The following is a 13,798-nucleotide window of genomic DNA, read 5'->3' as shown; positions in this document are numbered from 1 at the left end:
GGCTGCTGTGGCCGAGGTCCCTTGGGGGCCTGCGGTGGGTGGGGCCACGCTGGGGCAGGCTGCGTCTGGGGGCGGGGCCAGAGCTGGAGGGGATAAAGCCGGGATTTGGAGGTTGGCCTAGGTTTAGTAAAATCCAGAGCCTGGCTTCTGCAGTTTCGTGGGTAAAAATAACTTGGGGGCGGGCGGGTGTGTGTGTGTGTGTGTGTGGGGCGGGTGTGTGTGTGTGTGTGTGTGTTGGGGCGTGTTAAATGCAGATCCAAGGCCCCGCCCCAGACTTCCCGATTCGGTTTATGGGAGTGAGGCCCAGCCCTCTACGTCCTGAACGCGCCCCTTTAGCGGTGTGAGGGGCTGGACCCGCCACGCTTGGAGGAGCGGCGGAGGTGGACGTTATTCCCCTTCAAATTCTGTAGGTCTCTGCGCGCCAGCGCCCGTCGGGAGCACAGCTTCCCGGCTCACTCCTTGGCAGCGCCCAGCAGGCTCAGGCGGGTACCGGAGCGTCTTTGAAGAAGCCTCGTTTCAGCTGAGACCTGACAGCTGTAGGGAGGGCCAAGCAAGAGCACATACGAGGTCTCTGAGGCAGAAGAACAGGGAGTTTGCAAACTGAAAGAGTGGCGGACAAAACGGGGAAGAGAGGGGCTGCCGAGGTGGGCCAGTGGGGCGGTGCCCCCCTCCACGGGCGGGCCTCCGGAACAGGCAGGAGGAGCCTGGGTGTGGTTGGCAGAGCAGACGTGGGCCACCGCATGCGTCCTTCCAGCCTTCCTTCACCTGCTCCTGGAACAGGCTCTTTTGGGTAGTTATTTATTCATTGGCGTTCATGTATTAGCTCTGGCTACAGTGTAAGGGCTACACTCTTGGTTTCAGGCATCGGCTATGCAGACGAGGAGACACTTTTTAACAGGATAAGCCTTGAGGCTGAAAGTATACTAGACATGCAGCTGCCCATCTCCTCATTCATTCATTTCCCCCCGTTTTTCCATTCTGCAGATATTTATTGAGCATCCACTATTGTGCCTTGCCAGGCACTAAACTAGGGTCTGGATATTCAGGGGTGGGCAGGAAACAATTCTGCCTTTAAAGATACTACAAGCCTAATGGTAGAAACCCTCCATAATTGGACACTTAGGACTTCCCTGGCGATCCAGTGGTTAAGACTCCATGCTTCCGCTGCAGGGGGCACAGGTTTGAGCCCTGGTCAGGGAACTAAGATCCCGCATGCCACGCAGTGTGGCCACACACACACCAAAAGGCAAAATGGGACACTTGACTGTTCAGGTTTCTAGAAGTGTTTGCTAAGTTGAACTGAATGGTTAGCCAATAGGTAAGGAGCCATGTGTGCAAAGGTCTAGGTGAGAGTGCAGGGCTTTGTGGGAATCCAGCCCTGCTGGCCCCAGGGCAGGCGGTGGGCATCACAGCTGCCATTTTCCTTTGCAAAGCCTGAAGGAGGGGCTGTGCTGTCTCTTGGGCTCCAGCCTCATGAGGCACAAACATGAGCCGTTCTCTTTCCTGTGGCAGCAGCGCCACTGCCTTGGCCATTGTCCCGCGGGGCTGCAGAACTGTTTCCTTCAACTCGGGAGGCTGAGCCTGAGGTGTCCGTCACAGCGGTGGACGGAGGGTCGGCTGTCAGGAAGAGAGCTTTGTAAGCCATCTCTGTCTGGTCTCCCCCCGACTCCCACAGGACTTCACCATGACCCTCTACCTGCGGCATTACTGGAAGGATGAGCGGCTGGTCTTCCCCAGCACCAGCAACAAGAGCATGACCTTCGACGGCCGGCTGGTGAAGAAGATCTGGGTCCCCGACGTCTTCTTTGTTCACTCCAAAAGGTCATTCATCCACGACACCACCACGGACAACATCATGCTGAGGGTATTCCCAGATGGGCAGGTGCTGTACAGCCTGAGGTAACTGTCCATGGGGTCGTGGCATCCTAATATGTGTGGACAATGCCAGGGATCGTTTGACTGATTTACCACTGTCTCGTCAGAGCTAAACTGTGCTTTTCACAGTAGGTGAGAAAACAGTATTTGTGGAATGAATTAACTAGTCAACTCTTGGTTTAAAAACCACCACAAAAAAACCCCTCTATTAAAAAAAAATGTATATGTGTGGTCTGTCCCTTTGGCCCCGAAGAGTTTGTCACTGTGTTTGGGTCTGTGGGTTACATGGGAGGGTCTGAACCTTCTGATGATAGTTAGAACTCTCTAAAGACGAAATGAGCACCGTTGTAGGTGCTGACTTCCCTGTCATCGGGGGTCTTAAGGTTAGGTTAGGAGACTAATTGAACCTGAATGATCTGAGGGAGATGGTGACCTTCTATGTACCCTCCACCCCTGAGAGCCTATGATTCTAGTTTATTGGTAATAAACAAAAATAGGTAATTATTGGTAATAAACAAAAATTAGGGAAATAACCATAGCTACTCTTTATTAGGTGCTACTGCAGATTGGCTTCTGGGCTGACTTGAGTGATTACACAGTTTCATCCCACACCTTGTACAGTTCGCCAGAATTCAGTGCTAATAGCCTTGAGTCGGGGCTAGGGAGGCAGGGCATAACCTCCGGGCATCTCTGGGGAAGACGAGTCTCTGGATGCAGGCAATGCCCAGAGAAGGGTCCAGGTGTGGGCCATGCACAGCCAGCAGCCTCAGGATCTGGGATCCGGGCAGAGCAAATACCATCATCTACAGAAGACAAAACTCTAAAAGTTAACTTAGAGGGACTTCCCTGACAGTCCAGTGGTTAAGACTCAGTGCTCCCAATGCTGGCGGCACGGGTTCGATCCCTGGTCAGGGCACTAAGATCCCGCATGCTGCACCGTGCGGCAAAAAAAAAAAAAAAAAAAAAAAGTTAGAGTCCTGGGTTTCCGAGCTTCTGATGTAGACGTGAAGAGGCAGCTGCCCTTGGTCGCGTCTTTGTCCTCCTTACTCTGGGCAGGTATATGAGCCAGTAACTCACTGCACGAGCCAACATGTTTGTTTGGGTTCTAGGATTACAGTCACCGCCATGTGCAACATGGATTTCAGCCACTTTCCCCTGGACTCCCAGACCTGTTCTTTGGAGCTGGAAAGCTGTAAGTGTCTGTATTCGTAATGACAAATCTTCGCCTTATTCCCTCTCTGTGCCATTTTAGTAACTATGAGACTGAGTACTGCCTGCCAGGGATAAGACCTATTTAATCCCTGGCTGAGGTAGGATGGCCCTGTTGCTCCTGCCTCAGAAGAAAAGGAGTGAAATTAACTTATTTTCCTCTTCCCAAAGATGCATATACAGATGAAGATCTGATGCTGTACTGGAAGAATGGGGACGAATCCCTGAAAACAGATGAGAAGATCTCCCTGTCTCAGTTTCTGATTCAGAAATTCCACACCACTTCCAGACTGGCCTTCTATAGCAGCACTGGTAGCTAACTTCTGCCATGGTCAGATTCAAATGTGGAAGAAAACACATTAGAATTCTTTTTCAGTGTTAACTTTTTCCCCTTCCAATGAAAATAACTTTTCATTATTCTAATAATGCCCAGTCCAACAAGACATAAACAACACTTAAAAGCAGAGGCTTTAAAAGTTGCTGCCCTCTGAAACTCCATGGTCAGAGGTAGTCATTCTGAACAATTCAGCAAACACCCTTGCAGACATCCTGCTTTAATTATGTAATTTTACAAAAGTAGGGTCAGAGTGTACACGCTATTCTGCAACCTGATTCGTTTGACGTAACGATGTGGGGAAACGTATTTATTACCTATTTATTTATGTATTTATTACTGTATTTACCTGTGTATTTATTACCTATATTCAGAGCTATAGATTCATTTCTTATGCACAGTGTGACCCCTTCTTGGACCTTGGGGCCATGGTTGAAGTTTTGAGAGGATCCATTTGTCCGCTCTTCTTGAATCTCACCGTCAGCCCTTGTGTTAGTTTCCTAGAGCCGTCCTAACAGAGTACCACAAACTGGGTGCTTGAAACGATAGAAATGTGTTCACTCACAGTGCTGGAGGCCAGAAGCCTGAGCGCCATGCTCCTTCTGAAGGCTCTGGGGAGGACTCCTTCCTTGCCTCTTACTGGTCCTGGTGGTTATGGCATCACTCCAACCTCTGCCTCTGTTGTCACATGGCATTCTCCCCGTGACTCTGGTATTCCCATGGTGTGTCTCTGTGCATCTATGTGCAAACATCCCTCTTCTTTAAGGACACTGGTCACTGGATTATGGGCCACCCTAACTCAATATGACCTCGTCTTACTTTGATTACATGTACAGAGACCTGATTTCTCAATAAAGTCACATTCGCAGGTGGTGGGATTTAGGACTTCAACATACCCTTATATGCTACACAGCTCTGCAATATAGAGCTGCAATACACAGCTCTGCCGCAGCCACGGGACCCTGGAGGACTTCTCACTTCCTTACCCTTTGTCCCAGTGCTGAGAAGCCTAGGCCTGGCTGTGAGAAGCTTTTGGGCTACCGTCTGCCCCTGCATGGCCACCATCCCCCCCGCCCCCCCGTTCGCCTGCCCCCAGCCCCACCCTTCTGTTTGCAACATCAAACACTGGAGAAGAGCGGGCCCCAGCCAAGGTTGCCTTGGTGTCAGGACAGCCCACACCTGCTTTCCCTTTATGCCCATACTGCTCACCCCATCCCTTTCTTCTCCTTTGCTCTCATGTGCATTGCCACACAGTTTTCTTTTCTCATCTGTTCTTGGCAAGTCCAAATCAACTCTCTTTCTAAAACCATTTTTAAGAGTTCCTGGTATAACTTTTACTATGTGTCACTGTTTTGAGTGCTTTGTATGAATTAACTAATTTCTACCCAACAAATCTATGGTGTAGATCGTAGTACCCCCAGTTTACAGATGAGAAAACTGAGACTCAGAGAGATTAGATTTTAGAAAGGAAATGTATTATACGAAGCCAACCAATCATTAACTTTTTTTTTGGTTGCACTGTGAGGCTTGTAGGATCTTAGTTCCCCGATCAGGGTTTGACCCCAGGCCCCAGCAGTGAGAGCAAGGGGTCCTAACCACGGGACCGCAGGGAATTCCCTGTTTTTTTTTTTGATCATTAACTCTTTTTAAATTTATTTTTGGCTGTGCAGATCTTAGTTGTGGCACACGGGATCTTTGCTGCACTGTGAGGGCTCTTCGTTGTGGTATGCAGGCTTCTCTCTGGTTGTGGTGCCGGGGCTCCAGAGCATGCAGGTTCAGTAGTTGTGGTGCATGGGCTTTCTAGTTGTGGTGTATGAGCTCAGTAGTTGCGGCATGCAGGCTTAGTTGCCCCGCAGCATGTGGGATCTTAGTTCCCTGACCAGGGATCATACCCACGTCCCCTGCATTGGAAGGCAGATTCTTAACCACTGGACTGCCAGGGAAGTCCCTTGGGTCATTCACTTTTAACTTTCTGCTGAAGATGAGTGTGGTGACAGGGGAGGAAGGGCCCCCAGGGAAGGAGTTTGTTTTTGCCTCTGCGATGGAACCTCACTGGCTTCTTCCTGTGTCCCCCAGGCTGGTACAACCGTCTCTACATTAACTTCACGTTGCGTCGCCACATCTTCTTCTTCTTGCTGCAAACCTACTTTCCCGCCACCCTGATGGTCATGCTGTCCTGGGTGTCCTTCTGGATCGACCGCAGAGCTGTGCCCGCCAGAGTTTCACTGGGTAAAAGCATTTGATAAGGTGTGATAGGGTGGTTACTTTTTTTCAATCAATCACTATGTAAAGAAGAAGTAAAATCATCATTCAGGGTCCTTAACCGATGGGCTGTCAGAGTCAGAAGGAGCGAACTTTCCTCCTGCTTCTTGCTTTCCATTCACATACTGCCCTCAGTTTCCCAGACTACACTGTGAAAACCACAGGGCGCTCAAACCGCATCAGCTCTGCTCGAATCGTTTCAGAAAGATAGCACCTACCTGGGGTGTAGACTTCCACCACTGGCAGTATCAGAGCTCAGTACTTTGATAAATAAGACAATTTGACAAATGCCCAAACTTACTGTGCAAATACAAAAACTTCGTTGGCCTTATTTAGATAGACTGAGAGTTTGGGAGCAGGGCCCATATTTCATGATTTCTGGGAAGGAGAGGGCTGTACTCCCTGGAGCTGTGGTTTAGTCCTTCACAGACCCTAAATGCCAGAGTAAACATTTGCAACTCATCAGAGATTTGGACAAAATCAGGTTGGGCACTGAGACATGTGAGACATGCAAGGCACAGTGAAGAAGAAACCTGTATGACAGGCTTCGAGGAATTTCCACAGTCTTCCTGGACTCAGGTGAGGGAGGATGTGTTCTTTCCCTGAAGTTTGGGAAGGTTCCTTGAGAGGGGTCCTGTAGCCCCTGCTTTTTAATTTTTATTTTTTATTGAAGTAGAGTTGATTTTCATAGCCACTGTTTTAAAGTCCACATCTGAGCAGATCCTTTGGGAAGCTCTGCTGATCTTAGCAACCACATCACAGAAACCCAGGCTCCCAAGTGGCTCAGAGTGAAAGGGGACAGGCGGTTGGCTGGGAGGAGAATGGGTTGGCTGCTCGGGAACAGATCCTTGCAGATCCTCACACCTCTATGAGGTGGAAACGTGCCCTGGCCACTTCCTATTAGATGTAAGAGAGAGCAAATGGGGCTTCCCTGGTGGTGCAGTGGTTGAGAGTCCGCCTGCCGAAGCAGGGGACACAGGTTCGTGCCCCGGTCCGGGAAGATCCCACACGCCGCGGAGTGGCTGGGCCCGTGAGCCATGGCCGCTGGGCCTGCACGTCCGGAGCCTGTGCTCTGCGGCGGGAGAGGCCACAACGGTGAGAGGCCCGTGTACCGCAAAAAAAAAATAAAAAATAAAAAGAGAGAGCAAATGTAAAATGGGACTTAGTGAACTTATTTACAAAACAGAAATAGAGTTACAGATGTAGAAAACAACCTTATGGTTACCAGAGGGGGAGGGATAAATTGGGAGATTGGGATGGACATATACACACTACTATACATAAACTCTCTTTAAGCATCATAAGACCTTGGAAGAAACATACTACAAAAATCAATATAAAATGGTTAATAGTTGAAAAAAAAAGGGACTTAGTGAAATGTGAGGGCAGCTGTGTACCCTTGTCAGTGGCTGAACTAAAGCTGGATGCTGCAGGGATCACCACGGTGCTGACCATGTCCACCATCATCACGGGTGTGAACGCCTCCATGCCCCGCGTGTCCTACATCAAGGCCGTGGACATCTACCTCTGGGTCAGCTTCGTGTTCGTGTTCCTCTCGGTGCTGGAGTACGCGGCCGTCAACTACCTGACCACCGTGCAGGAGAGGAAACAGCGGAAGCTGCAGGAGAAGGTGAGAGAAGTTTCATTCATTTCCTTGTTGGAGCCCATGCTGCTGGTTGGATGAGAATAGCGGGAGGGAGCTTTCATGGAGAAAAGGGAGATGTTTGTGCAAAAGGAGGAGGATCCGTTTTAGAATATTCTAGCTTCCATCACAAAAGATCCCAGAAAGTAGAAAGCCTTTGGACAAAGACTAGGAAGACTTGGGTTCTTGGGCCCAACTCTGCCATTTATGTTGGGCCTCAGTTTCCTCATCTGTTAAAAAAAAGTATAACAGAACCCTCACCCCACCTTCCTCCCAGGGTTATTGTAAGGGTCACAATGCCCTTACAAAAATGTATATGAGAGTTGTTTTGAAACTGTGTGGTTCTAGATGCACATAAATTATCACTATCATTACTGAACCTATCTAGGGAGAATGTCTCTACGTCCTGTGAACAGACAGGAGGAAAGTTCTAGAATAAAAAACTCCTGTATTTATCAGTGCTCTGGCCCAGTGAAAATTCAGCCACACACAACCTTAGCCTTTAGACTCATTGGAAATACTATGCTATCTATACGATACTGCACTATAGCAAAGTCTACTATGGGATGGAATGCAAAGGGGGAATTCAGGGCAATGCACCTGGGCAGAGAGGGAAAATCTATCCTATTCATATGCAGACTCTTATTAATCACATTAAGAAATAAAATGCCAACTTGTTACCAAATCCTTGCTAGTCATTGTACTGATCAAAATGGGTGTTTACCTAAAAGTTGTAGAGATCAGGGGATGTGAAAATTCCACATTTATGTGTGTCTAGCTGGCTGAGAGCTCCTTAGCAAAGGGAGCTTTAAGTTTTAGGAAAGAGGACCTGTTGCCTTTTTAAAAATAGTCTTTTAATGCCCACATTATACCTGTTAAATATTTCCAGTTGTCTTCAAATATGCTAGATTGTTTAAGAGTTTATATTTTAAGTTGTCTTCAAAATACTTTTGCTTCAGCATTTGAGGATTTGTTCAATTTTTTTCCCAGCTGGTGGGATCTTAGTTCCCCAACCAGGGATCGATCCCAGGCCCTTGGCAATGAAAGTGCCGAGTCCTAACCCCTGGACCACGGGGAATTCCCTCAAATTTTGATAATCTGTGCATTGATCATTATCAAATGCCTTTGGAATATACTTAAACACTTTTGATTTGTAATCTGTTAGGCTTTCCTTGTGTAGAGCTGTTCAAAAAATAGCAAAGCCTTCATCTGACAGATATGCGCCCATGAACCATTAACAGCGCATAACTTGTACTCAGGCAGATCATTATTAACCTGTTACCATCTGATGGGCCCAGTGTTTGCCAGTGATGATACGATGCTGGCTAAAGAGCAATGAGGAAATCATACGTGGACAGCCCTTTGGGCTCCGAGTCTAGCTCCATGTCTATGGGAACAGACAGCCGGGAAGCGAGGGCTTGTTCTCCATTGTTGTCAAGCACGCGGTTGAAAGGCTGAGAAGCTGTGGTTGCTGGGGAGGCAGACCAGTGGGAGGACACGAAATCTCTCTCCCGCTGCCCCACAGAGAAGCCACTGTTCACAATGTTAACATGGCCCCCAGTGGAGCTGAGGTTCCCGAAGTGGGAGCCCAGGAGCACCTGGCCTGGATTCGCCTTCTCAGCCTATTAAAGATGAAGATTAAGGGCTGTACCCCAGACCTACGGGCTCAGAATCTCCAGAGATGGCACCCTGGAATTGGCCTTGCTGACAAGCTCCCAGGCCGTTCTGATGCTCACTGAGGTTTGACTTCTGCTCTGCAGAGGGCAAAGTTGACTGGAGCCTGCTGGCTTCACCATGGTTCAAAAGGGGACCCACGCTGCTTTGGGTTGAAGCCGGCAGGCAGAGTATAGTTCTGCTTCCCTATATGTGCTTGAATTCTTTGGCTGGTCATCCAGACCTGTCCAATGCGCCAGATGCCACTTAATTTTTCTTAGAAATGAGCTGATGTGGGAAATAGAGATTTTCCATAATTTGGGGCATTTCCTGATTCTAACTCAAAACCTTAAATGTCTCTTTTTATTTTAGCAGAAAGAATTTCAGTTTAGAGCAAGGAAAAAGAAGACCCATGTCTTACAAAAAAAGAAGTCCCCAGTGATATAACAATATCTCACAATTTTACCAAAGTTTGGGTGTGATTTTATCTAAATGCAAAGAATTGAATAGATGACCTCTCACTGACCTTCTATCCTTAAAATCTATGAGTTAATTATTCTAGGAATGTATTAATGTGCTACTTAATTATTGTTGCTGATGGGACAAGACATAGAAATAGTAATGAAACAATCATGCCTGATTAAAAAAATAGCTCTCCCAACCACAGATTTCTTCAAGTGTAAAAGTACGTCAAGTAATTCTGATTTGACATAAAATCATTCATCTATGTTTGCATTCTAAAGCTTCCTGGTATCCATCTGCGTGCATATTTCAGGAGGCACCTGAAACAGAGGCACCACAGGGCTGAGAGCCAGGTTAGAAACATATTAAAGCCAACAGGTTGAGAATAAACCCAAGGTCAGTTGGCTGGATCAGGCAGGCGTCATACCTCTGGCCAGCAACAGCCAAACACAAACCTGTTTTACTTGGGTCTGTGAATCCTTGTTTAAATTTTCAATAATCTGTACATTGATTATTATCAAATACCTTTGGATTATATTTAAATACTTTTGATTTATAATGCATTGGACTTTCCTGTATAGAGTCATTCAAAACATGCCAAAGCCTCAGGGCTTCCCTGGTGGCGCAGTGGTTAAGAATCTGCCTGCCAATGCAGGGGACACAGGTTCGAGCCCTGGTCAGGGAAGATCCCACATGCCATGGAGCAACTAAGCCCATGCGCCACAACTACTGAGCCCATGCACCACAACTACTGAGCCCATGTGCCACAACTACTGAAGCCTGTGCACCTAGAGCCCGTGCTCAGCAACAAGAGAAGCCACTGCAATGAGAAGCCCGAGCACTGCAATGAAGAGTAGCCCTCGCACGCCACAACTAGAGAAAGCCCGTGCCGCAGCAATGAAGACCCAAAGCAGCCAAAAATAAATAAATAAAATTAAAAAAAAAAAAACATAGCAAAGCCTTCATCCAACAAATATGGGTTCATGAACCAGCTGTTAACCGGAGCCAGCTTTGCTGACTCTAACGGTGGGGAGGAGTTAGACAAGACCATTCCCTTCCCTCAACCTTATAATTTCTTATAAACATTTTCATACTCAAGGAAATGGTTGAAAAAAATAGGATAATATACATTCATACACCCTGCCCCTCCATCCAACATTGTTGACATTTTGCCATTTTTGTGTGAGCTTTTTCTCATATAAACATACTTTTGTTGGTGCAGCTGAACCATTAAAAAATACATGACAGGGGAAAGTGGGGAGGGGGATAAATTAGGAGTTTGGGTTAACGGATACAGACTACTATATATAAAAGAGATAACAAGGTCCTATTGTATAGTGCAGGGAACTATCTTGTTATAACCTATAATGGAGAAAAATCTGAAAAAACGTTTTACATATATGTGTATGTATCTATCTCTCTCTATATATATATCTGAATCACTTTGTTGTACACCTGAAATTATGCAACACTGTAAATCAATTATACGTCAATTAAAAAAAAAACTTGGAGGATTATCTAAGAAAAAATATATAAATAAAAAAATAAAAATAAAAATACATGATAGGTACCATGACCCTTTACCCTTAAATGGAACTCTTTAGAATAAGGACACTCTTCTACCTAATCATCTTTTGATTCACGGCTGGAACCAGAAGATGTGTGTTTAAAGTCCTGAATCTGACAGTAACTGTCTGATCCCAGGAGAATTGTATAGCCTCTCTTGGTCTTAGTTTTTCCTTCTGCAATTGAGGGCATTTGGACTAAATCAGTGGTTCTGGACCCTGGCTGCATAGCAGAATCACCTGGGAGCCTTAAATTAATTAGTCTAGAGTGGAGCCTGGGCATGGCCAGTTTAAAGAGCTCCCAAGGTGACTCCAATACACAGCCAGGATAGAGAATCGTTGGACAAAGTGATCTCTGGAGATGCTTCTAGTTCTGCCTTTTCTGTGGTTCTGAGAAGCCATGGGCTTTACTCTCGGCCCAGGCAGCCTCCTCTGGGCCTCTCACAGGCCGAAACATGCCTGACATCTCCCCTTGTGTTTGCTGCCCACAGTTCCCATGCATGTGTGGAATGCTCCACTCAAGAACCATGATGCTGGGTGGAAGCTACAGTGAGTCTGAGGCCAACAGCCTGGCCGGGTACCCGAGAAGCCATATTCTGACAGAAGAAGAAAGGCAAGACAAAATAGTGGTCCACCTGGCCCTGAGCAGTGAATCCAACTCCTCCAGGAAGAAGGGGCTTCTGAAGGGCCAGGTGGGTCTTCGCATCTTCCAGAACACCCACGCCATCGACAAATACTCCCGGTTGATATTCCCAGCTTCCTACATATTTTTCAACTTAATTTATTGGTCAGTGTTAGCCTAGGAGCTCTGAGGCTATGCCTGGGGAAGGGCACGGACATCTCTGGTGTCTGGCCGGCCGCCCACACGTGGACCTGCTGAGCGTGACCCCTCACAGACAGAGCAGCAGCCCCTGGACCACCTCAAGCAGCATCCTGGCTCCCGGAGGAGCCCAGGGGCCCTCCATCTGCCCTCCCCCAGGCCTCGTGGGCTTGCTCATCGTTCATGCTGTGTTGTGTCCCACTTCTTGCCGCTCTGGGACTGTCTTCTTCTGTTCTTGTGTGTGAACAGGTTCATGAGAGCCTCCCTCCAATAAAAAAAGACTCAAATGCCTCCCAGATGAATGTTCTGAGACCCTTATGAAGCCTAGGATTCAGTTATAAAGGGAAGGGAAAAATGAAGGGCAAGCTTAGGGGCATTCTGGATAGGAGACAGGAAATTAAGATTCAAAATAGGAATAAAAAAATCTGTAAACCCTACACTGGATTAAGTGCCTATCTAGGAAAGAAAAAGAAAACTCAGATCCCAGATGAAATGATTTGACCTGGGTGAGTCTGGCAACTCGCATGATTTTGCAATATTAAGGGACATCATTCATTCATACATCCATTCAACCATTCATTAAATATTGAATACCTGCCCTGTGCCAGTGCTTATTTTTCTCAGCAATGTGTGATGACATGCACTGAGTATTGCCAACCAGGGAAACATCACCCAAACCCATCAAAGTGTAGAGTTTTTACTGGGGGCTGGCCATCTGAATACAGCTGACCGCCTGTATGGCTGACCTTAGTCTCCAGTTCCTTCAGAGGCTGAGCTGATACATCTCAGCCTGAGACCCCATCATAAACCACATTGTTGGCTTAGACCGTCTGGCATGGCCGTAGGCCCCCAGGTGAACAAAGACCCTCCAATCAGGCAGGACAGTCCAGGGGTTTAGAAGTTACCGCCCAGGAGCTAGAGGCCAAGGCCCAAACCTTTCTTTTGTCAAGGTTCATCCTTTACTGCACAGCAATCATTGTCAATTCCTCATTGTTAATGTGAATTGCTCTGCTTCTAGTATAGATTCATGCAGGAAACATTAAAAAACCCCTGCACTAGATATAGTAGGGTCCACCTTAAGAGTAAGAGATCATCTTATTCTTGTATAGCTCTCAGAAAAAGGACTGGTCAAGGATATCGTATACGATTACATGTAAGTTAAAAAAGTATTAAGCACAGCAAAAATGGTTCATCATGTAATGGGAATTCTAAGGAAGGAAAGAATGATTTCCAGTGGAAGACTGGATCTCGTGGAGAAAACAGCGTCTGAGCTGCTCCTTGAAGGTTGGGGATTTGGAGAAGAAATGTTCATGCTAGGTGCACATGTAGAAAGTACATGCTAGATATGTGCGGTCCGATGTGGTAGCCACTGGCTATATATTTATTTAAATTTAAGTTAATTAAAGTTAAATAAAATTAAAAACTCAGTTCTTGCCACGTTGTGCTAGCCACATTTCAAGTGCTCTACTCAACAGCCACATGTGGCCAGTGACTACTGTATTCAATAGTGCAGATCTCGAGAACATTTCCACAGCCACAGAAAGTCCTGTTACACAGTGCTACTGCAGATGGAAGGATTGGCCTGAGCAAAGGCATGAGAGAGGCAGGAAAGTTTGGGATTGCAGAGTATAGTTTGCGGGGCAAGTCATCTGTTTTGGCTGGATCCTAGGTTGTAGGAAGAGGTGAGAGACCAGCTTTTTCTGCAACTCTAGGAGTCACAGCAGGTCCCCCATCCCTCCCAGTGTTCATCAGGACAGCTTCCCCTCCATGGAGTTGCCTGGCCCAAGACCAGCGGCTCTCCCAGCTTCAGGGACAAATGAAGAATGAAGGTACATAAACAAGGAAATTGGATGGTACAGGGCACCTGGACATGTTTAGAAACTTTTACTCTCTAGAGACTCTCCTAGGCCACAGTGCTACTCAAAGAATGATAATTATTGATACATTGTCGTTAAATATATCCTATTGCTTTGGTT

The 13,798-nt window shown here is 47.0% G+C and overlaps 1 protein-coding gene across 1 annotated transcript; it reads left to right on the top strand.

Moving 5' to 3' along the window:
* Positions 1-723: 723 nt before the first annotated feature.
* Positions 724-12,363, top strand: LOC309831941 (gamma-aminobutyric acid receptor subunit rho-2). Its single transcript, XM_082669373.1, has 8 exons — positions 724-790; positions 1,676-1,899; positions 2,985-3,067; positions 3,256-3,396; positions 5,089-5,142; positions 5,495-5,647; positions 7,114-7,310; positions 11,494-12,363. The coding sequence occupies exons 2-8, from the start codon at positions 1,685-1,687 to the stop codon at positions 11,803-11,805; spliced, it is 1,155 nt and encodes a 384-aa protein (XP_082525499.1). The 5' UTR covers positions 724-790; positions 1,676-1,684; the 3' UTR covers positions 11,806-12,363.
* The last annotated feature ends 1,435 nt before the right edge of the window (positions 12,364-13,798 follow it).

This window comes from Grampus griseus (genome assembly GCF_964374135.1).
Source record: "Grampus griseus genome assembly, chromosome: 13".
Classification (NCBI taxonomy): Eukaryota; Metazoa; Chordata; class Mammalia; order Artiodactyla; family Delphinidae; genus Grampus; species Grampus griseus.
Note: the sequence above shows the minus strand (reverse complement) of the source record. Positions and strands in the feature narration are given on the sequence as shown.

Bases quoted from the DNA above. Each gene is read 5' to 3' on its own strand.
- LOC309831941 (XM_082669373.1), top strand. From the start codon at position 1,685: ATGACCCTCTACCTGCGGCATTACTGGAAGGATGAGCGGCTGGTCTTC. The intron at 3,068-3,255 runs GTAAGTGTCTGT...CTCTTCCCAAAG, and splicing joins TTCTTTGGAGCTGGAAAGCT to ATGCATATACAGATGAAGAT. The intron at 5,143-5,494 runs GTATGCAGGCTT...TGTGTCCCCCAG, and splicing joins TGTGAGGGCTCTTCGTTGTG to GCTGGTACAACCGTCTCTAC.